This window comes from Oryzias latipes, chromosome 20 (assembly GCF_053564925.1).
Source record: "Oryzias latipes strain Hd-rR chromosome 20, Olatipes_Hd-rR_3.1".
In the NCBI taxonomy this organism is placed as follows: domain Eukaryota; kingdom Metazoa; phylum Chordata; class Actinopteri; order Beloniformes; family Adrianichthyidae; genus Oryzias; species Oryzias latipes.
The window spans coordinates 224,021-247,678 of NC_136256.1; the positions used below are offsets into that span (position 1 = coordinate 224,021).

At 39.6% G+C, this 23,658-nt stretch overlaps 1 protein-coding gene across 4 annotated transcripts in view; it reads right to left on the bottom strand.

Moving 5' to 3' along the window:
* The window catches only part of lamb4 (laminin, beta 4), a 119,171-nt gene extending 99,408 nt beyond the window's left edge, over positions 1-19,763 (bottom strand). For 2 of the 4 annotated variants that reach the window (XM_078938337.1, XM_078938336.1), the window contains exons 1-3: positions 19,713-19,762; positions 14,313-14,396; positions 710-885 (exon numbers count right to left, since the gene is read on the bottom strand). In XM_078938337.1, coding sequence (XP_078794463.1) covers positions 710-885; positions 14,313-14,340 — 204 coding nt within the window. In that variant the 5' untranslated portion in view covers positions 14,341-14,396; positions 19,713-19,762. Of the gene's footprint in view, positions 1-709; positions 886-14,312; positions 14,397-19,712 lie in introns of all 4 variants that reach the window. The other 2 variants (XM_078938339.1, XM_078938338.1) reach the window with 2 other exon arrangements.
* Between the last annotated feature and the right edge of the window lie 3,895 nt (positions 19,764-23,658).

The following is a 23,658-nucleotide window of genomic DNA, read 5'->3' on the forward strand; positions in this document are numbered from 1 at the left end:
TAATAACATCACCCAACCGCTTACTTTCATCTTCCCACTATCCGCCGTCTCTGTCCTTCTCTCAGCCCTCACTCCAAAGCTGTTCAGCGGTCTCATTACGTCCCATGTGGACTACTGCATCTCCCTTTCCATCATAATACAAACCCCCTCCACTCTTCACATCTCACCCGTCCTGCAGTAGCTCCACCGGCTATCAGCTCCTCATCGGATCATTGACAAAATAAGATAACCAATGCGAACAACAACCCAATATTAAACAGGAACAGGACGCAACACCTAAATATCAGTGCCGGGAAAGTGAAGAAGAGCAAATGCATTAACGTTTCCCCAGGTGGCAAACTTGGCTAAGTAAGGGACTGGAACAAGACTGACTGACCTGATACTTCCATGATGGCATAGCTCAAGGGCATATCGCATAACTATGTGAATGTAGGGCTGAGCCTTTGTAACATTCTCTAACACGGTACAAATCTGCAACATTTTACAAGGGACTGCACACTTTTTCCACACACTGTAATTATAGCTCCGTTTGTTTTCACCACTATTTTTGTAGGCCCATTTTTTTTCTGCAGATTTTGCACTTGAGATCTAACAGAAATTAGATCCCTGGGCTCTTTGCACATTTGTGTGTGCTTGCCTGCAGGACATATGATCTGTTCATGTTTAGTTGTGCTTTGAAGCTGAGCTGCAAGTAAGAGCTACCACTGACCTGTAGGTGTCCAGTGGTGCAGTACTGCTCAGGTCCATTCAGACCGCAAGTGGACGAAGCTATGAGCTGCGCTTGTCGCCCCACCATTAGATCGCCTAGTGGGGGTTTACAAAGGTCATTGGGGCACTGGTCCTGAAGGTCTGAGAGGTAAAGTAGGTGGACTGCTGGAAAAAGAACTGTAAAAAATAGGTCAATTTAATTCATTCAACTTTATATTTATTAGTAGACTTGAAGAATCCCTTGGCTTAACAGTCTATGAAAAAGCAACAGAAATATTAGTTCATCTGCATTAATGAGTTAGCAGCACTTCAGACCAGGTATGTGCAGAGCATCCTAGAGGGGCAGGGGCTCAAAGTCAGAAGAGGGCTGCAAAAACAAACTTTTTTTGTCCTTTAAACAGAGACCTACTCAACAATGAAAACTGTGATACAATTGTAATTTTTTTAACACCAAGTCTTTTTATTGGTATTTCAAATGTAAACAGAGGGTACAAGGATTCAAGTTTGACAAAGTATACAAAACAGATTACATATCCCCACACACCCTCCCCTCCCTCCCCTTACTGCACCACTCTTTCAAACTACAAATATTTTGTAAAATATACATTTTCAAAAGAAATAAACCTCTCAAAGCACATTTCCAAAATAAAGAGTCAATCATTAAATATTCTAACAGCGGTGACGTCTAAGTTCTTCATATAATTTAGGAAGGGATTCCAAGTGGTATAAAAATCTTTTGTAGATCCTCTAGCAGAGAAACGTATTTCTCCAAAACCAAATAATGTAAAAATCATTTATCCACATCTTTAACGTTGAAGGAACTTGATCCTTCCATTTGAGAAGAATAAGTCTCCGAGCAATTAAAGTCCCAAAGATAATTATGTTTTGTGCTTTGTGGTTGAGATGAAGATCCTGTGGGATTACACCAAATATTGCAGAAATTACAGAAGGCCTTTGTAAAACATCTGAAAATACTTTAAATAATGACTGCCAAAAGTAACTTAATTTTACACAGGACCAAAACATATATGAGGTAGCGGTAGTTTACATCGATCACAAATTGGATTAATATCTGGAATGAATTTTTTTAAGGTTTGCTTTAGACCCATGGAGTCTATGTACGATTTTAAATGAAGTAATCCTGTGACATGAGCAAATTGAGGAAGAGTATATTCTGTCTAGTGCTTTCTCCCATATCTTATCAGTGATGTTTAAGTCTAAGTCCTCTTCCCATTGGGTTTTTAGCAATATTAGGGGTATCATTTGATTTAAATTGTATGTGTTAAGCAAGTAGTAAATGTTCCCAAATGTTCCCCTGACGTTTATTTTCTAGATGGATTCTAGAAGTGAGTCAGGGGGGCAGGATGGGAAATGAGGGAATGAAGTTGAAATAAAGCTTCGAAGTTGAAGGTATCTAACGGGGGAGCGGGGAATATTGTATTTAATTTAATTAATTTAAGTGGCTCAAAGGATGCAAACATACCATCAATGAATAGGTCCTCACATGAAACAAGGCCTCTTCTGCTCCATTCCCAAAAAGCTTTATCTGTAGTCGAAGGTATAAACCTATGATTTCTATTTGTTTCGGTGTACATTTTGATTGGCTTTTGAGGGAAAACACTTGCCTAAATTATCTCCAAATTTTCAGAGATTGTTTAACTATGGGATTTGAGGTGTAATTCGGTTCAGAAAAAGGTAGTTCTGAACAAAGCAATGATTGTAGAGGCGCATTAGGAAAAGAAGCCCCCTCTATATATAACCATTTTGGGTTTGTGTTTTTATTAAATTGTAAGTCTTTCCAATATAACATGGATCTAATGTTGGCAGCCCAGTAGTAATATTGGAAATTAGGAAGGGATAATCCACCTTGTTGACAGTGTTGCTGCAGGATATTTTTTCTTATTCTGGGTTTTCCTTTATCCCACAAAAAACCTGATATTAATTTATCCACATTTGTAAAAAAAAAAAAAAAAAAAAGGGGGGGGGGGATAAAAGGATGCATTGAAATATATATAAAATGTTCGGGAGCACGTTCATTTTGATTGTGTTAAAATAATAATAATGGATTAGATTTATCTGCGCTTTTCCAGACGCTCAAAGCGCTTACATTGTGTCCATTATTCATTCACTCCTCATTCATACTTGGTGACGGTAAGCTATGGTTGTAGCCACAGCTGCCCTGGGGCAGACTGACAGAGGCGTGGCTGCCATTTCGCGCCTACGGCCCCTCTGACCATCACCGGGATCATTCATGCACATACACACACCAGTGGAGCCACACTGGAGGCAAGGAGGGTGAAGAGTCTTGCCCAAGGACACAACAACATTTGGCTGGTGGGAGTGGGGAATCGAACCGCTGACCCTTCGATCATTGGACAACCTGCTCAACCACCTGGGCCACTGTTAAATCTCCCTCCCAGTGAAAAGGGTAATAGACACCAACATTCCAGATCTTTTTTGAGCTGAGTTAATAATGGGATGTAAATAACCTTAAAAATATCTTTAACGTAAATGTGTTTAAATTGAAATTAATAGCAATAACAATTTGTTTTTAGTAGGCTGCTAGAAGTTGAAGCTGGGTAACTATGGTGCACTGGGGTTCTGTCCTCTTTTCTCATCTACTTCTCTCCTTCTCTCCTCTATTCTTGATCATTATTCATCATTATTCATCATTTAGTTCTCCCTGCCTCCTCCTTAGAGTTCCATTTCAGTTACTTGAGCGCTAAAAGTGTTTAAACTAGCCTGACTTTAAGCCTGAACTCTGGCTGAAATCCTCCTGAACTTGTTTACTCTGGGTATGTCGGTTCCAAATGACCGGATATGAGTTGGCGTAATTACGCTCGACTTGGTAACCCTGGGTTAATGCACGTGCGCGGCGAGTACATAAAGACATTCTCAATAGATCGCTGATTTACGGAGTCACCATGGAAACGCGTGGTGAAAAAAAAAGATAGCGCTATACTTTAGTGAGATGGAGTTGAACATTTTAATGACGGCGTATGAAGATTAGACGCCCAACACTAAAGTAATACGTCTTCATCATCAACAAAAGAAAGAGTTTCTGCTTGGAGAAAAAGAACAGACAAAATAAACTAGAGTTTCTATCCCATTTCTATTTTTATTGTGACACATAAATTTATAACATATCCAACTTAAATGAATTACTTCCATTGGTAACATGTAATTGTGTTAAATTTATTCAACCTAATTTCTTACGTCTACCCAACTCAATATTTTTTACAACTCAAATTTACATATTTATCTAACAAAATATCATTTTACTCCAATTCAGTTAAATGTTTTTCCATCTTTTTTTTTTTAACTTAAATTTTATTTTTTAATAAGGTATAACACAAATGTACATGAAATTGAACAGAGTAAACAAACAAACAAAAAAAGGACATACCAGCAGCCGATCCAGAAATATGAACAAAAAGATTATGCAATGACCAAAAAGTTTTTATATACAGTCCATCTTTCCCATTTTTCCTTGAATTTTCCTTCTCTCAGTCTTAAGGCGAAGGTCATCTTTTCCATGATGTAGATCTCCTCCACTATTTCCGTCCAATCTGTAATGAATGGTGGTTCTGGTGTAGTACTAGCTGGTTGAAGGGAATTGTATAGTGCAGAATATTTGTTAAAGCAAGATGGATGGAATGCCAAAATGGCCTTATTTGTAAACAGCTCCAGAAAATATGGGAATGATTTGCATTTAATGTGTCCCATTGTATCCAACACATCTGTGGATCTGCTGATTGTTTGCTTTTAATTGAGGGTGTAATAAAGAAGCGCATGAGATTCTTCCAGTTAAATTCCCTCCATTTCAGTGATGTGGTAGAAGACTGAGTTATTGCACATATTGAATACCATTCTTATTTTGAAACAGTGATAGACATTTCCCTTTCCCACTTTTCTTTAACATATAAAGTTGTATTCTTCTGACATGAAATGAGGCTAGCGTACAGTTTTGAAATAATTTTAGATGTTTTCTGTTGGTATGCTCCAATTATTACGTCCAAGACTGGAATTTGTTCACTCCCTTCTTCTGATCTAATTTCTTTGTTAAAATATTCCCTCATCTGGAAGTATCGAAAAAAAATCCTGAGACCAAATTCCACCTTTAAGTCCTGGAAGCCCCTCAACTTGTTCTTTTTTATAATTGTGGCAAATTCTGTAACCCCCTTGTGACTCCACTGCTTAAATGTGGAATCTTATTTTGCTGGTTTGAAATCCTTATCAAGATGAATCCATTTTAGTATTTTCCTTTCTTTTTTCAGCTTTAATTGCCGTGCTACTTTTTGCCACAGTTGTAAAGTAAATATTGTTACTGGATTTAATAGTGGGGTAATGTCCTTTGGTAAATGGTCCTCTCCTAGGAGAGTCTGAATTTGATATCTTGTTGTACATGTCTCAATCTCTTTCCATCTTGCATAATAATTAGAATCACACAAACAACAAACATAGCACATCTGTGCTGCCAAAAAAATAATAATTTTAAATTGGGGAGGGACATACCCCCTTTCTCTTTAGGCAATTGTAATGTCGCATATCTGATTCTGGGTTTTTTCCCTTCCCATATAAATCTAGATATCATCCGATCCCATTCTATGAACTGCTTAGGTGGTATTTCTATTGGAAGTGACTGGAATAAGAAAAGTAGCCTTGGTAGGATATTCATTTTAACCACATTTATCCTATTTATTAAATCAAGAGGTATGTTAACCACCTCTTAATATCCAGGCTGATGTTTAAATTAATTACATTATAGTTTTCCTCGTACAGAAGTGAGGGATTTTTTGGTAAAAAGACTCAGAGGTACTTAATTTTTTTACTGTCCCACTTAATGTTGTAGCTAGATGTGGTTTCTTTTGATGGGGAGTGATTGAAAAGCAGGATTTGGATTTTAGAAATGTTTAGTTTGTATCCAGCAAGGGAGTTAAATTCATTCAGGAGTGTCATTAGTTTAGGCATGGACATGTTGATATGTTTTAACTCGAATCGGTCTGTTAAGGAGCCATTTATTTTTATTCTTGCAGTAGGTTTGTCATAGATGGCTTTTATACAATTTATTGAGTTCTGTGTGAATCCAAAAATTCTCTAAGGTTTGGTAGAAGAAATCCCAGTTCAGCCTGTCAAAAGCCTTTTCTGCATCAAGGCTGATTAGAGCTGCTTTTAGTTTGTTTCTAGTTATTGTGTGAATTATATGCAGGCTTCTTCTAATGTTATCCTGGGTTTGTCTGCCTCTCACAAAGCCAGTTTGATCTTCATCAATTAGCTCAGCAATGAATGTTTCAAATCTTTCAGTTAAAATTGATGTATAGATTTTGTAGTCCACGTTTAACATCGATATTGGCCTATAATTAGCACAATTCTGTCTATCCTTATTTTCCTAGGGAATTAAAGTAGTTATTGCTTCTTTCCATGATGGTGGGGTCTTACCTTCTTTGTGAATATAATTAAGAGCTCTTAGTAGAAGTGGCACTAGTTCCATTTTGAATTTTCTGTACCACTCTATGGGGAATCCATCACTACCTGGAGCTTTATTGGTTTTAAATCTACCTATGGCCTTTTCAAGTTCTTGTTGTGTTATTTCCTTTGTTATAATTTTATTTTGGATTTATCCTATACAAGGAAGATCTAATTTGTCTATGAAGCTTTTAATTGCTCCCCTGTTAGTGGCGCCCTCTTGTGAGTACAAATTGCTATAATAACAGTAAAAAGTGTTTTTTATTCTTTGTGGGTCCGAATGGATTTTTTGGGAAAGTGGGTCTTTAACCTTTGAAATTACCGAATCTACTTACTGTTTACGTAGCCTTCTAGCCAACAATCTAGAATATTTTGGCCCAAGTTCATAATATGTCTGCTTCATGTATCGAGCTTGTCTTTCAATTTCATGATCTAAATATCTTTCAATTTGTATTTTTAATTTCTTGATTTCCTTTTGTGATTCGTTGTTTTTATTTAATTCAAATTTATTTTCTTGGGCTTTTAGATCATACATTAATTTATTGTATATTTCCAATCTTTTCTTCTTTAGATATGTTGCCTTGGCGATCAGGTTCCCTCTCATCACTCAATGAGTCCCACAATATTGATGGATTTACGAGATCATTATCATGATTGTCCTTAAAACAATAAGTCAACTATTGACTGATTATTAAGAAGACCCACATTTAGTCTCCAAACCGAGCTTTTCAATTTGCTTCCGAGATTTATTGTTAAATAAATTGTGCTGTGATCTGACACATCTGACATTCCAATTTTACAATCATTCACTCTATGATAATTTTCTTCTCCAATTAAAAAATAATCTATTCTGGAATGTACAGAGTGAGCTGCTGAATAGTATGTGTAGTCTCTATCTGTCGGGTGAAGCCTTCTCCAAACGTCTGCCGTCCCGATCTCCCCGAGTGTGGCATTAAGCATTTTAGTCACTTTTTTATTGCTTCTATTTATACTTGTTTTATCGAGTTTTAAATCAAGAATAGCAACGAAATCACCACCACATATACAGATTCCTTCAGCCTCTTTTGTTATTATGTCAAATGTTGATTTATAAAAAGTCATGTCACTTTCAGGAGGTACATAAACATTGGCCAAAGTCACTATAGTGTTTTCAATACTTCCCTTAAAAATAACATATCATTGACTTCTGAGTTTTTCTCAAATTTGATTGATTTAGATATAAGAATAGCAACTCCCCTTCTATGGCTCTGTGTGAATGAACTATGGAATATAGTCCTGTAACCAAATTTTGAAAGTTTCTCATGCTCTTTGGCAATTAGATGCGTTTCCTATAGCCCTTGTGCTATCTTAGATGACCCCCCCCCCTTCCATTGATGTGTTCTCCCTACCATGACAAAGGTGGATAAAGGTGGAAAGATTTCATGTAATCCATGGACACCAGTGAAGATCACAAATCATTGAAGAAAAAAGGTTCAGAGCTCTGTCTAGTGGGTCTAGATCAGTGTTTTTCAACCTTTTTTGAGCCACGGCACACTTTAACCTTGACAAAAATCCCGCGGCACACCAGCACCCCCCCCCCCCAAAAAAAGCAGAAACTCATAGTCTGTTTTGATCTACAGCCCCCCCCCCCGGCAATCTGACGTGCATTTTTGTGATAATTGTGGCAGAAAAAGCAGGAAGTTGCAGATGTTTTTTCTAAAAGATGTAATAAAAGTTAAGTTACATACAAACTGTATGTTCGTTGTGGTTTCAATCCGTGTAACAAGGACGACTCATTGTACGCTAAGGCGCTGTCCCTTTAAGCAAATGCATCATGGGAGATGTAGTGTGAATACGGCGAGAAAACGGCAGAAAGACTTGCGTCTCTGAGTTTCATGGTTTTGTTCACTTGTTCCACGGTCTGATACCGGATTTTGTGGAAAGCTACACCGCTAAAGACGAGCTTTAGCTGGTGTTTATGTTAGAACTGAGCGACTTTATCAGCAGAATTAAGAACAAGGAAGTGAAGACTTTAACCACTTCTGATTGGTCAGACTGATGACATGTGATTAAGCCTTCAAGAATGATTGGTGGAGTCGTGGAGACAGTAAAAGCTGCGGGACTTTTCCTTACACAGTTATAGCTGCAGGTAAATCGCGGTGCCGTCATTCTTATCAAAATGTCTTTAATAGAATCAGTTAAACACAAAGAAATAAGTATTTTATGATCTTTCATATTCCTAACTACTCAGTGTTTTATCAGGACCTGTTTGGATGTACAAAGAGCTGATTTCCTGGAGATGGTTAATGTTTTTAGATCAGTTAATGAGGGCAATTTTCCACGGCACACTTGACCATCTCCCACGGCACACTAGTGTGCCGCGGCACACTGGTTGAAAAACACTGGTCTAGACGACCCACCTCCCAATGTTAAAGTGCCTAGGATACAACAAGGGATAGTAAAATAACATCAACATTGTCTTTTTTCAGCTTCTTCATGACTCTTGCTCTTTTGACAGGATTCCCTAGGCCATTAACATTAAGGGACATAACGTTTAACATTTGGCCATACATGTCATTTGGAAAGGCTTCTTTATTGGTTGGTTGCTGGTTATCATAAACAAACAATAAATTAAACTCTGAATAGAAAACAAAAACAAGTGTGAATGAATCACATTTAAGAACACCAAAAAGAAAAATAGAGACAAAAAACAAATTAAATTGACTCCCAAGGGTGGGTATTTTAAGTCCCCCTATCTTAAACCCCTCTTCAGGTTTGGGGGAGAACCTCTCTGAGGGAGAAATGGGTCCCCATCCAGAATCAGTGGTATTTCCCATTAGTTACCACCAATTCTACCCGAGGCAAGTTCCTAAAACAGGCATTATTAATTAAAGATGGGTGCTAATTGTTTAATTGTTTATGGCATTGAGAAAAGTCAACATTACTCATGATTGGAAATGTTAAACACTTTACACCGTCCTTTTTTTTTTTTAATCCACCATCTTCCTCATGGTTTGAGCTTGAGCTGGAATTCCTGCAGGCGCCCCCGTGCTCGTAATGCTGCATCTCTCTGACGACGCTGCGGGACATGGTGATGTCTGCTGAAGTTGAGGTTGCGATTGAAGATTGGGTTCGGCGGGTTGGTCCACCTGTGGCTGGTCCTGCAGCCGGCGCAGATCATTCTCCACCTCCTCCGCGCTGTTATACATCTGCGCTCCGTTCTCCCAGTGAACGCGCATGCGGGTAAACGGGGTCTGAAATCGGATTCCTGTTTTTTTCAGCACAGTTTTAATGTCTTTATACTCCTTGCGTTTCTTGACCACTTCTGATGTATAATCGTGGTCAAACGACAATATCTTGTCTCCCAACTGGATTTTCTTCATCCATGCGTTCCAAATAATCGTTTCTTTCACTTTGTACTGAAGGAAAGTGATGATTATAGATCTCGGTGGCACCCCGGGGCCTGGTTTTGGGGCGAGAGAGCAGTGTGCTCGCTGAATTTGCAGATCCGTTCCCTCCTGTATCAGTCCTTCACTCATAATCAACTTCTCCATGAACTGAATCACCGAGCCCCCCTCCGATCCTTCTGGCACTGCATAAATTCTCACGTTTGTTCTCCTGGATCTTGACTCCACATCAAGTTTTTCTTGCAGTCTCTGTTGTTCCATCAGCATGTGTTGAAACGCTTCATTTGCCACCGCAGACCAGGATTCCTGTTCATCAAGCCGAGTTTCTGCCTCTTTTAGCTTGTGGCCATGCTCCTCTAGCATTAGCGTGACGTGTTAGCTAACTGCTGTTCCAGCTGCAGCTTGAACTGGATCAGCTCCTCTTTCAGCTCCGTTCGAAAATCTTCTTTGAATGTAGTCCACTTGGCAGTTAAATCCGATTTTAAGCCACTAATTTGTATACTTATCTCTCTTAAACTGAGCTGGTTTGAGTCTGTTAATTCACATCTCCGCTCTTCTTCGGTAGCATTAGCGTTACCATCCATAGTGTCTTTCGCACTAATTGACATCTGTGTATGTTTTTCAAACACCCGTTTTTTCTTTGATTTAGTACCCCCACTCATCATTCGATTTTTTAAGCAAAAACTGGACAATGATTGTTGAGTTTAGGAGGGTTTTGACCACCTGTTTTAAGGAGCTCTAACTTCATGCATCCATCTCTGTCTGCTGCTACCGGAAGTCGTTTTTCCATCTTAATTTATTATAATTCTTATACTCTTATACTCTTATATGCCTTCAGATATATTTATTTTTATAAGAATAAAATGAATGACACATAAGGGATTTGCAACATTAAACATTGTATCATTTACCATTTCTCTGACTTTTATATTACATCAGTAATCAGTATTGCTGCTAAATAAGCTCATCATCCTCTTCCTAAGAATTAAGCACAGTAGGACAAAATAACTCGGCAAAACACATTAAAACAGCTAAACAACTAAACACATTTGGTCAAAAACCCACACTTAAACCCAAATCCATCCAGACAGGCAAAGTAAATGGTATCCCACAATCCCTTGCGGTGCCGACCTAACAGCAGCACCAAAGTTACACCTACTTAGTTGAATTAATTTGAATGAAAGCAAAATAACTGTCTGAAAACTACGTGTTATTTTTAAACTGACTTAACTTAAAAAATGATTTATCTTAACTGAAGCAAATAATTAAGTTACATCAAAGTAAAAAGTTTATCTTTCCAACATCCATATGTGGTCTGATCCCCCTCTTATGGTGGAAAAAGTATGATGGATGCCGCACACTTCCTGGATTCACTCATTCAACCACAGCACGCTGAAGCACCGCACTGAACTGAGCTCAGTTCTAAGTATTTTTTGTGCCTCTCTGCCTTATAAAAATTACAGGTCATTTGTTTTATAAATGTATTTATACTTTTTTAGTTTTGCACCAACTTTCCTTTTAATAAACAACTAGAAAAACACCATAACTTTTTGGGAGTAATCAGAGGTGATATTTGATTTTAGCTCTTAGTGTTTTGTTTAATAATTGAAAAATGTTACATCCACAATAACAGGTTTTTAAAACCAAACCACTGGTTATATTTTACTTCATCTAAATTAATGGCAAGTAAAAATACAAGAACAGTTTCCACTTCTGTTCATGATAGGCTAATATGTTTTGCTGGAACTCTAAATGAATGATTCTTTTTGGATTATTTTCCCTTCCTTTTTTGTTTTGCCTATTGTACTTAATATTGTCATGGTTTGGGTTTCTTTGTATTGTTTTTTGCTTTCTATCTTGTTCTGTCATGTTTGAGTTCTGTTTCCTGTTTTATTTTGAAAGGTTTCCTGCTTTGTCATGCTTTTGAGTTTTGTTTTCCTGGTCCCAATCTGCCCTGATCATGTTCACCTGTGTCTTGTATTTAAGTCTTGTCTCTGCCTTCCTCTTGTGCTGGTCCATTAATGTCTCTTCCCTGACTGCCATGTCCATGTCTTCATGCTATGCCCACAGTCAGTTTTAGTTTTGTTTCCCTGCATGGCAGCGCTTTTGTTAGTTGATTAAATCCCTTGCCCTGGAACCGTGTGCCTCCTGTTTCTGCATTCTGGGTCCTTCATGATCACCAGCCCTCCCTACCCGACAAATATTGGACAAAAATATCAGTGGTTGCTAATAAAGTTTAATAGCAGTCCATTATTTAATTTTTTGCTAAGTCTGACTGCAAAAATGGCAGACGTAATATAATTTTAAAAAAGTGTAAAAGTTGGGCTTTCAATCAAACCAGGAAGTAATAAAGAACAAATGATTAATTACTGCAACATATGGCTAATTAATCACTGATTAACATGGGCATCTTATTGTAATTGACTGATGACCACAGTCTATGCAGGCCTTGGTAATGGATGCTATGAGTGTTTCTGCAAATTCAACATATATCTAAAAAAAAAAATTAAACTACAATTAAACTGGAAAAGGTTAACTTAGTGTATTTCTGTGTGAGAAAAAGAGGTGTGGGCATAATAAATGACTCAAATGCATGAGTCTCATGGCCAGTGTGTGAGAATTGGCAGTCCTGTATGAACCATTTTTATTCTATTTATCATTGAATCAATGGATGGGGACTAGTTAGACCAGAACTCACAGGTTAAAGTTGCTTCACTGTAACATGACTCTCTTTAGTTCTCCGTTTGGGAGCAGCTTCCCTCGCTGTCCCTCACTGGGTCCACTGTAATAACTTTTCACTGTCAATTTACGGTACTTTACTGGCAGCAGTTTTGCCAGTTGTACTAATACTAATTGCTTTCACAGCAGTTTAATATCAAATAACTTCAGAAAGGTACTGTAAATTCACCTACACTGCCTTACAGTTTTCCATGGTTGCAAGACATCAGTTAACTGCATTCAACTCTTACAGTAAAGTGCTGCTTTTTACTTTTCAATTTGAATATTATTTCTAAGTTTGGGGTAGCATTTGTCTTTATTACTTCTGTGGTCTGAGACGTTTGGAGTTGTCTGTATCATATATGCTGTAGGAGTGAAGCCTCTTGTCACGTTGAACCCCAACTCTCCATTGTTACGATGAAACAGCAATTTATGTCATACATACATAAACAACTAACTTATGGTGCAACAAACATGTAGGCTATGTCTATGTAGTGCGCTATGTAGTGCATTCGCCATTTTGTAGAGCTGTCTGAATCTATGGTTGTGTCCGAATTCCCATCCTAACTCCTGACTACTAAAAAACTATATAGTGCAGCACCATATACTGCCCTGAAATTTAAAAGCAATTCAGACACCAAGCACACTACTTTTTCTTTTTTTTCTAAACGGCGGATATGACGTCATCGAATTCACAGTTAAAACTACTTGTTATGAACGTTTTGTGACGCTTATTTATAAGTCCGCTGTGTTCTGAAGATAAACACGTTGATGTAGTAAAAAAATAAAAATAAATTTCAATTAAAAAAATTTAGCAAAAATTGTTCCGATGCACAATGGTTTTTCGCAGAGATTTCTTGGAAATCTCTAGGGCACTCGATTTGGGAATTGTAGATTCGTACAGCACTACATCATAGCGAATGTACTATACAGTGTACTTTAGAGGGGTTAGGGTGGGAATTCGGACACAGCTGAATGTCCAAAGTCAAGTCCCCCTAGAAATTTCACAGAAGTCTCTGCAAGAGCCAGTGTGCATTGATGCTCACTAGATTGGCGATTATAGACCACAATGTAAAAATTCTTACATAAATTACATTAATTAGATAAACTGATGTAAACTGGAAAGAATACAAATGCAATGTTTCTAGAATGATCGTTAACAATTGATCTCTAAATTTTTCCCCATAATGTTCAGTTGTTTACAGCAATTTCCTGTAGATCACATGATTTTCTTTTTTTGCTCTTTCCATTGTGTTGCAACTTACAGTATGGCACCGTACAACATTATAAAGTTGGATTAATCGATTTTAACCCAGTGTGCACTTTGGTTCACAGTGTAGTTCTGTATAACATAAAAACAGTGGAGTACTATTTTTTCCCAGTTTGCATTGCATTTACTGTGTGATGCATTGCTAAAGGAAAACAGTAGAATACTGTTCATATTGTTCAAATTTCATTGTAATGTTACATCGAGGGTTTACAGTCTCTTGCGGTTCTGAGTCCGAGTAGAGCTGCAAAGACTGTAGCTCAGAACCCATATTACTAGAAAATGGGTATAGAATACCTTGGGGGGGGGGGGGGGGTTGTACCTACGTTTTCTTTCTTGGAACTCTGACAGGAATTTATTAATGTTAATAAAAAGTTAACCAAAAAAAAAATTTAAACACAGAGGGTAAAAGGGGACTTTTTAAAATGAGGCAAAAAGCACAGCAGGGTCTTATGTGTGCACATGCCTGCTTCAGGTATTTGCATATTCTTGCAATGAAAATGGAAGTTTAAGCTGCTCTGTCTGGAACCAAAAAGAAATGACTGTGCAAGTGATCACATGTCTAGAAAGACCAAGACACTTTAAATCAAAGACATCTACAGTCAGATTCTCCCTGCAGCTACCACTGAAGCTAACTTGAAGTTAGGCCAAGACCACACACAATCCCCCAACACTGATATTCAAGTTCAACAATTGTTCTAATATTGATAATTCTCACTTTCCCCTCATTTTTTTGACAACTACTATGGTTACCAAAATAAACTCACCAATGAGCAAGATGACCACCGTCTTCATTGCTTGAGGTCACTGATGAAGGTACTTGTTGGATTAAGGTATTTGGTAGCCTTAATCTGTTGGGGGAGGGGGAAACAGACTTGTTAAGTGTTGCATTGGTAAAGAGAACAGAAAATCAATTTTCTGTTGCACATGCATTTTTAAGATTCATATTCTCTGTCACTGCTACAGAATCCAACATCCTTCCTAAACCTTAACTGAGATATGTGGCACATCAAACTTCAACTTTAATATCAGGATGTTTCAGAGATTTTATTAATGCCGCATACTCTTTTGTAGCAATTTTTGCAGGATTTACTGAATAAACATTAAACAGAGCCATTCTGAGGTAAACCTGAAAAAGTTATTAAAAAACAAAATTTATATTTCATTGATGAATTTCCTTCTCAATGTCTTTATGTAGTTTATCCCCTTGTGCTATCCTATGGGGTCCAGATGACCCCCCCCCCTTCCATTGACGTGTTCTCCCTACCATGACAAAGGTGGATAAAGGTGGAAAGATTTCATGTAATCCATGGACACCAGTGAAGATCACAAATCATTGAAGAAAAAAGGTTCAGAGCACTGTCTAGTGGGTCTAGATGACCCAACTCCCAATGTTAAAGTGCCTAGGATAGCAGAAGGGTTAGTCATGTAAAAATCTGGGTGTGGAGAAAGTCAGCATTAGTGAAAGAGGGAGCAAAATGATGGGTGTGTATACAGCAGTGTCGCCTCCAGGCACTAATGAACTTTAGCAGGAATTTCTCTGCAGGAATTTGGCTGGTCTGAACCGTGCAAACTCTACACTGTTTGTATTGATGTGTGCTCATCTGGAGCACTCCTGACAATGTTAACATTCAGCTTCAACTTTTACAGTTTTTAGGGCTCTTTATGGTCTTGCCCCAGTTTAATTAAATTAGTTTTAAATGTCAACTAATAACGTAACTTATTAGAATGGCTTTCAATACTCTGTAGTTGGTAGCAGTTCAATGATTTTATTGCATTTTTGTCTTGTGTATTTCATTGCTTGTTGTAATTTTGTGCTGTTTTTTAAATTTTCGTTATTTATCTGCCCATTTTTACATTTTCCTTTTTAAAATGACAAACTGAAAAAAAACTGAAACCTCTGTTGAAAGATGAACATTTAGGTTAGTAAATATCCAGAGAGAAAAAAAAAGATTCTTGTTCATTAAAAAGGTTCTTGGAATCTCTGATGGACATTCTTTGGCTGGGGGGTGGTTCTCCGTATGCACGGATCCTGCATAATAAAGGATTAGAGTTCTCTGTGCTTTTTCTTGGTGCTAAAAGTGCTTACAATTTGTCCATTATTCATTCACTCTTCATTCATACTTGGTGATGGTAACTACTAATGTAGCCTCAGCTGCCCTGGGGCGGACTGACATAGGTGTAGCTGCCTGTTTGCGCCTACGGCCCCTCTGACCATCACTGGGACATTCATAGACCAGTGGAGCCAACTGTTTGCGGGGGTCTCTGGTTCCTAACGCAACTACGAGGGTATGCTGTATGTAAGTTATTGCACCAGTAAATCATCCATCTTCCATCAATCCATTTTCTAAACCAGTTTTTTCCGTGTTGGGGTCATGGGGCTGCAGGAGCCTATCCTGGCCACTTGTGGGCAAAGGCAGAGGAAATCCAGGACAGGTTGCCAGTCTGAGGCAGACTTTGGGACAATTTAGAGTGACAAATGAACCTATGAAGCTTGTTTTTGGACGGTGGACGGTGAGAGGAAGCCGGAGTCCTCTGAGAACCAACCCTCGTAGTTTCTGGCCAATGATGGAAGAGATCTTTAGTCACGTGGTTTTCTTTACAAATTCTGACAGGATACCCTGCTTTATGCTGACTAAAGACCCTTAGTCTGACTAAAGACCAAACGCAAGGTCTTGACTCATCCGGATTAAAATTTGGCGAACTCTGTCCAGAACAAAGGATTTTTCCAGTTACTATTAGCAAGAGGACCTGGTTGCAGACAACATGGCAGCAAGACATTAGGTGGAACCAGAAATGTCAAACTTTAACACCTCAGATGTCTCTGTCAGAGCCTGCTTTGCTCTCACCGTTAACTCCTTATGTGATCAACATGAATCATCTAATCGGCAGAAAAAACCAGCTTTAAAGAGTCTTTACACCGATATGCATATAAAGTGTTACCTACCAGTACAAAGCTGCTTTTCTCCGCAACAGAATACGCCGATTCACGCCAACACCGTTAGGGTGAAAATTTACGGTGAAGAAATGGAAACACTGGAGCTAATGCTCTGGTGTAACAGTTTTACAAATCTTAACACTTTCATTTATATCCTTTTTTGAAAGGAATAAAATTATTACCCTTTTTGCCCCGTTTTAAGCTCATGTTGCACACTGAACCATTAATTCACATGAGAAACTTTAAGAAAAGGTGTCACAATTCTGAAAACTTTCAGTTGCTGGCTGATGATGTTCTGCCGCCATCTTGTCTGTGATCAGGTCCCCCTCATTATTAGGGACGTCCTGATCAGGTTTATTTGCTCCCAGAGCTGGAAGGATCGCCACAGGGGTCTCCACCACCAGAGAGAACTCGAGCCCCCAGCCCCCAACAAGCAGGCCACTACAACCCAGGAGTTCTGAGCATCCCCCAACTCCTGGCACGAACCAGGGTCCCCCAAGGGAGACCTGTTCCATGCTCCAGGCAGCCACCCACTGAACCCACAAGGAGTCCAGTAAAAAATAAAAGTAAACAATATAGCCCCAGCCCGACCACGGGGGCCATTACCACAGCCCCCACCCAACAGAGAGCAGCCTAGGGCCCACTCTACAGCTATTCGGCCACAGAGCGGGACCCCAGCCAGCCCAATGAGAACGAGTACCGCAGCAACCGCCCCTCCTACTACCATTTAGTCTGAAACTTAGAATTAATAAACAATAAAAGCCTCAAAGGCAGAATGGTTGATTCAAACATGCACCCTTGTTCTTCTTGTAAGAATAATATTCATCCACCTAAGAGCTTCTTTATTTCTGTTTGCTCAGCTGTGTTGGACAGGACAAGTTAGGGAAAAACAGTAAGATTACTAAACTGAGTGAGGTTCCCAAATGTATGGAGCCCGCCAGGTGCCAGTGGTTAAAAATAAAAAAAATCTGATAAACTGTGCTCACGGAATACTAAACTGTGCGCACGGATTAGTAAACCGTGCACACCATTTAGTAAACTGCGCACCGATTACTAAATGGTGCGCACGGATTAATCAATTGTGCTCGTACGGTTACGCAATCGTGAGCGCATGCAAAGTTATTGCATGTGCATGCCTCTGAGCATAGAAGATAAACTCTTAGCTTTGTGTTTGCAGGGATGTGAGGGTGCTTTGGTACAGTGTGCGCAACGGAGGAAACTTCAGACCGCACTCCGTTTCCCTGTTCTGCTGCGCCGACTCCAGAACCGTGTCCCCCGGGAGATTTGTGCTATCTCCAGACCGAGGACGGGCGGAGGAGGCTTTTGGGGGACCAGTCCTGACAAACCGTGCACACAATCATGTGAATTTGTGTTACCATTCAGGTGACAGGTCCAGACAAAATAAAGGCTGATGGTTATTCCAGTTTAAGTCGATCCACGGCTAAATCGCTCATCAGCACGGCTAATGTTGATAGCATGAATGTTGTATTAACCTATTAACTTAATCTTAATCCTTCTTCCGTGTCAGTTCAGACAGAAAAAGCCCTGGGCGCACGGATTTAAAAAAACTATAAGCGAACATGCACTTAGTAATAATCATAATAATAAAAGCATGTTTAAATGGTCATGTCCCTGTGTCTATCGGAGCTTAGCATTGTTTACATGAAGACGTCTCTTCCTCAATGAACTATCCAGACCAATCACTACCGTAGACGTCATCGGAGAAACGTTCAGCCAATCAGATGGTGTGACGTCATCATTAATCGCAGACCACCGAACACAAGAAGTGACTAATGATGACGTCAGACTATTTGATTGGCTGTCGGTTGGTCCGATGCAGTGATTGGTCTGGATAGTTCATTGAGGAAGAGAAGTCTTCATGTAAACAATGCTAAGCTCCGATAGACACAGGGACATGACCATTTAAACATGCTTTTATTATTATGATTATTACTAAGTGCATGTTCGCTTATAGTTTTTTTTTTAATCCGTGCGCCTAGGGCTTTTTTTGGCTGAACTGACACGGAAGAAGGGTTAAGATTAAGTTAATAGGGTAATACAACATACATGCTAACAACATTAGCCCTGCTAATGAGGGATTTAGCCGTGGATCGACTTAAACTGGAATAACCATCAGCCTTTATATTGTCTGGACCTGAATGGTAACACAAATTCAGATGATTGTGTGCACGGTTTGTCTGGACTGGTCCCCCAAAAGCTTCCTCCGCCGGTCCAAAAGCCCGTCCTCGGTCTGGATTCACATGTCCCGGGAGACGTTCTGAATCCCGACAGCAGAACCGGGAAACGGACTGCAGTCCGAAGTCTCCTTCGTTGCGCACACTGTACCAAAGCACCTTCACATCCCTGCAAAAATGAAGCTAGGAGTCCATTTGCTCTGCTTAGAGGCATGCATATGCGATGAATGTGCGTGCGCCACGATTGCGCAACAGTACGAGCCTAATTGATTAATCCGTGCGCACCATTTAGTAATCTGTGCGCACAGATTAATAAAGCGTGCGCACGGGTTATTAAATGGTGCTCACGGTTCACTAATCCGTGCGCACGCTTTAGTAATCTGTGCGCACAGTTTATCAGATTTTTTTCCCTTTATAACCACTGGCACCCGGCGGGCTCCGTACAAATGTAAAGCAGTCCTGTATCACTGAAAGAGCGTCACATTCTTCACACAAATATAAAACACAAAAACTAGAAGAAACTAGGAGAATATTTTTACTAATATTTTTAACAATTAGTCAAACTGTAAAGGTAGTTAAACTTTTCGTTTATATTCTTCATTGAAAGTACAATCAGGTATCTGAGTCTTACAACTGCTGTTTCAGATCTTAACAGTAAAAGGCTAAGGGCACAACTACAAAGTCATATGCAACTAAACCACTACCCTGATGCAAATACAAAGGTCTTCTTAAGATTTTAACGTTGTGCTATCTTAGATGACCCCCCCCCCCCCCCTTCCATTGAGATGTTCTCCCTACCATGACAAAGGTGGATAAAGGTGGAAAGATTTCATGTAATCCATGGACACCAGTGAAGATCACATATCATTGAAGAAAAAGGTTCAGAGCACTGTCTAGTGGGTCTAGACGACCCAACTCCCAATGTTAAAGTGCCTAGGATAGAACAAGGGTTAAGCAGGAACATCCCCTACCCTCCTAACTTTCAGCACATTTCCTTTTTTTAAAGTGGTGACAGAGAGCAAGAATTGACATACCTTCTTTTGCTGTTGCAGAGAACAAATGAACACATCTGGGCAGGGAAAAGCACACCCAAGGCCCCCATCCCACCCACTCCCCGAGGCAATGTTGTAAAAGAGAGCTGAGAAGGGAATAGAGTTCAAGGGAAAAAGAGAGGGGCAGAATAAGCATTTCACTCAGTTTCAGTTCTGACGTATTTGGGATAAAATAACTTTTCAATCAGTGGAACACACCCTGACACTTTCTGTCAGCTGATCCTGCACCACAAATTGTGTATTTATAGTGCAGTCCTGTAAAACAGCGGAAGCAGATTACTGGAACCAGTCTGGGTTAGGGCACAAATAGCTTCATTCTACCTCTTAGGCCCAGTATATCAAATATAATCCTTTAGGATTCAATTTACAGGATTGGATCCTGATCTGAAATTGGGTTTCAAACCAAATTTGATCCTGAAGATTAGGATTTGGATTTCGTGATATAATCCTTCCTTTAATCCTAATTAAAGGTCTCTGTCAGGTATTTCAAAATTTTGGATTAAATACTAGATCACTTTGATCTCAGAAATTAGGGTTAGGGTTATTCTGATCCAAGGTGAGAGCAGGACCTGAGGCTGATCCTGTGCCTGTTTCCTCTGAAAAAGAAAATATTTGAATTTAGCAAACCATTGCTAAAGCTTAATTCTCAGTTTTAAAATGTTACATAAACACATAAAAAGCAGACAAAATTCTGTCACAATTTTTATTAGAAATGAAATTGATAGATTATCTTTATAATTCAGGGATGAACAATGCAAACACACAAAAATAATGAATAGAAAAGTACCTTAACTGTAGGACACTTATAACACAAAGGTAAAATCCAGACTCATGTTATATAAGTTATTTTCTGAGGATTTGTTGATCATTTCACATGTTTTTTGTAGATATTTCCGTGTTAAAAAAATGCAAATGTTGTGGGGGAAAAAAGATACAGTTCCACTGAAACACTAAGCAGAGTAGAGGTCCATCAATTCACACACATATAAAGCTTAGACATTTAAAACAAGTGGAAACAACCATAAAGTGCAGATCCAGAGCAGCAGGTCTCTCCACAGCCTCTAGACCTGCACCGATAAAACAATCAAATGTGTCGGTCGGTTTACTGCATAACATCTTTGAACTACGGTGGCCAAGAGGTGCAAGACACATTTGAGATACAACAACACATCTCGGTACAAATGAACAAATCCTGAAGCACTAAAAACAATCTACGTACAAATACGGAAACGCAACAACGAAAGCGGAGACACGGCTTCTAACAGAAAGTGAACGTCCGCAATCCTGGAAGTGACGTAATATAAACCTAATTGTGTATAATTTTTAAAATTTGTTAATTACTGTTTTTTTATGTACACATTATAAATATTTGACTCAGTCCAACAGCATTTTTTTAAATTGCATTGCAACAACTTAAAGTACAATAATGTTTAGCAAGGTAAAGTTTTTGCGTAACTTCCAGTATTAACGGTTTTCCCTCTCAGTCAAAGCCGGCCGGCCGGCAAATGCAAAACAGAACAGCAAACGATTGAGAAAAATTAATGAAAGTGAGCAGCTGCTAATGGAGAGGGGATTCCCTTGGTGACCTAATGACAACATCTATAATTTGCCGTTGTGCTGGATGAGGGAAGTTGGCGGCAAAATCAGTCAGGTCCAGAACAGGTCACTATGTTGAACAAGTTGAAGCTGTTCAACTTGTGTAGTCAGCGTATCTGTAGCTTTTTGTTCTTCCTGCAGATGGTCTCTGGAGCTCGTAACCCTTGTTCTATCCTAGGCACTTTACCATTGGGAGTTTGGTCATCTAGACCTACGAGTGCGCTGAACCTTTTTTCTTCAATGATTTGTGAACCTCACTGGTGTCCATGATTACATGAAATCTTTTCACCTTTATCCACCTTTGTCATAGTAGGGAGAACACCCCAGTGTAAGGGTGGGGTCATCTAAGATAGCACAAGGGTTAAGATGCACAGACCAGGCCGGAGGATCTGACGTCCTGCAACACTCTATCAAGTATTTCAATTAGGGCCACTCATACATTGTAAATGGTCAATGGCGTATACTTTTATAGAGCTTTTCTACCTTCTTCGAAGACCCAAAGCACTTTACAGTCACAGTCCCATTCACATATTGGTAGCCAAACACTGGCGCCAACGTTCCACCAGAGGCAAGCTGACGTTCAGTCCCAAGGACACTTTGACACATGGGCGTGCAAGGCGGAAATTGCACCTGCAATATTACTGTCAGATAAATGCATCTGGACAATAAAGAAAAACAATTAGAAACAACAGACCACAACAAGAATCAAGTTTCTTATGCTCAAGGGAGAAAAGCAAGTGTGACGGAAGACGTCCACCATGCTTCTCTTCTCAAAGGACTGCTTCTCCCAGTGCTTCTTTTATTAAGAATTCAAGTAGGAAGTGACAATTTCCAGACAAAGAGAAAAGGGGGTGTCGTATAATGACCCATTTGGGAGGATTCTAAGTCCAAACAGTCTTCCTTATCAACTCAGGACAGTGTGTCGTATAACCCCCTCATCCTAGCTGGGATGAGAAACAGATGAACAAACACACACCTGGTTACTAAAAAAGGTAAAAAGTTCTGAGTTAACATCTAAACAAAAATTTAAACAAATACATTTCAACAATGATAATAATAATATAATTTCCTTCACAATTACGGTCATGGGTCCACCGTCCTAACAGCACCACGGCCGCCCTCGTTATATTGGGCATGCTATTGAGTTTGGATGACGTAAGAATGAGTTTGAGGACTCTTAAAAGGAAATGTAACTAGTCTGGGCTTTATCGAAGAAAATATAGCTCAAGAATTAATGCCATCAGAACAGAACTTCCTGGGCCTGGCCAACTCTTTGGTTATAGAACCATGTGGCAGTTGCTAAACCAAAATCCCCATGTCCAAGTGAAGAGAAATCCTGTGATGGAGTTCCTCCGACAGCTGAATCCTGAATCCAGAGCTCGCAGACGATTCATCAGGAGAACCTATCACTGGGACAAAAATACATGTGGCATGCCGATGGCTATGACAAACTTTAACCATTCGATTTGGCTATTTCAGGATGCATAGATGGATAAAGTTCTGTGTCTCAAATGGAGCATTAAATTACCCAATAGTTATCACTCACAATTTCTTTTCATGTGTACGAAACCTTAGTGTTGTCCCCTATGAGGCTGAGAAAACGGAATTATGATTGCTGTTCAGTGTACACTACACCACCAGCACAATGAGCACCATAGCGGAGAGTCCAGCCACATTGAGTCATGGTGGTCCATATTTAGAAAAGGAAGGTAAACTCAAGAACATTTTATTTACTGTCATGAAATAAATGTAATTTCTCAGTTTTGGAAGGAGCTACTTGCAGATCTGAGAGATGCTGGCCACTATAACAGTCCGGAGCATCAGAGGGTGTTGAGATACAGCTTTAGTGATGTTTTTCAGAAAGACCTAGATGAGTGCGTTACACTGGAACAGTCACAATCTGTCCTACGAGAACAGGTTCATGTCCATGAGTGCCAAATAAGCTGTATTCTGTCACGGTGCCTGTGTCAGCCACCTCCCCCTCCCAGCGCTCCTGCTCCTGCTCTGCTGATTTTAACCAGCTGTCCTGCATCTCCTCATCTCCTGCCTGCCTTCATAAGAGTTTTCCTCTCCAGTATCCAGCGCCAGTTTGTTATACTCACTCCGGTGCTTAAGCCTGGCCTTTTAGTCTATGATAACCAAGTCAAGTTACCTTGCTCACCTCGTTCTCTGTTCATCTCCAGGTTTCTCATCCATTGGTCACGCTGGTTCTTCGTCCAGAGCTATTCTCCATTCTTCACCTCAAACTGGTCACGCCGTCCTCGGCGTCCACGCCTCGTCTTGCCTCGTCACACCGTCCTCGGCTCCACGTCACACACCTCCGGAGCCTGGT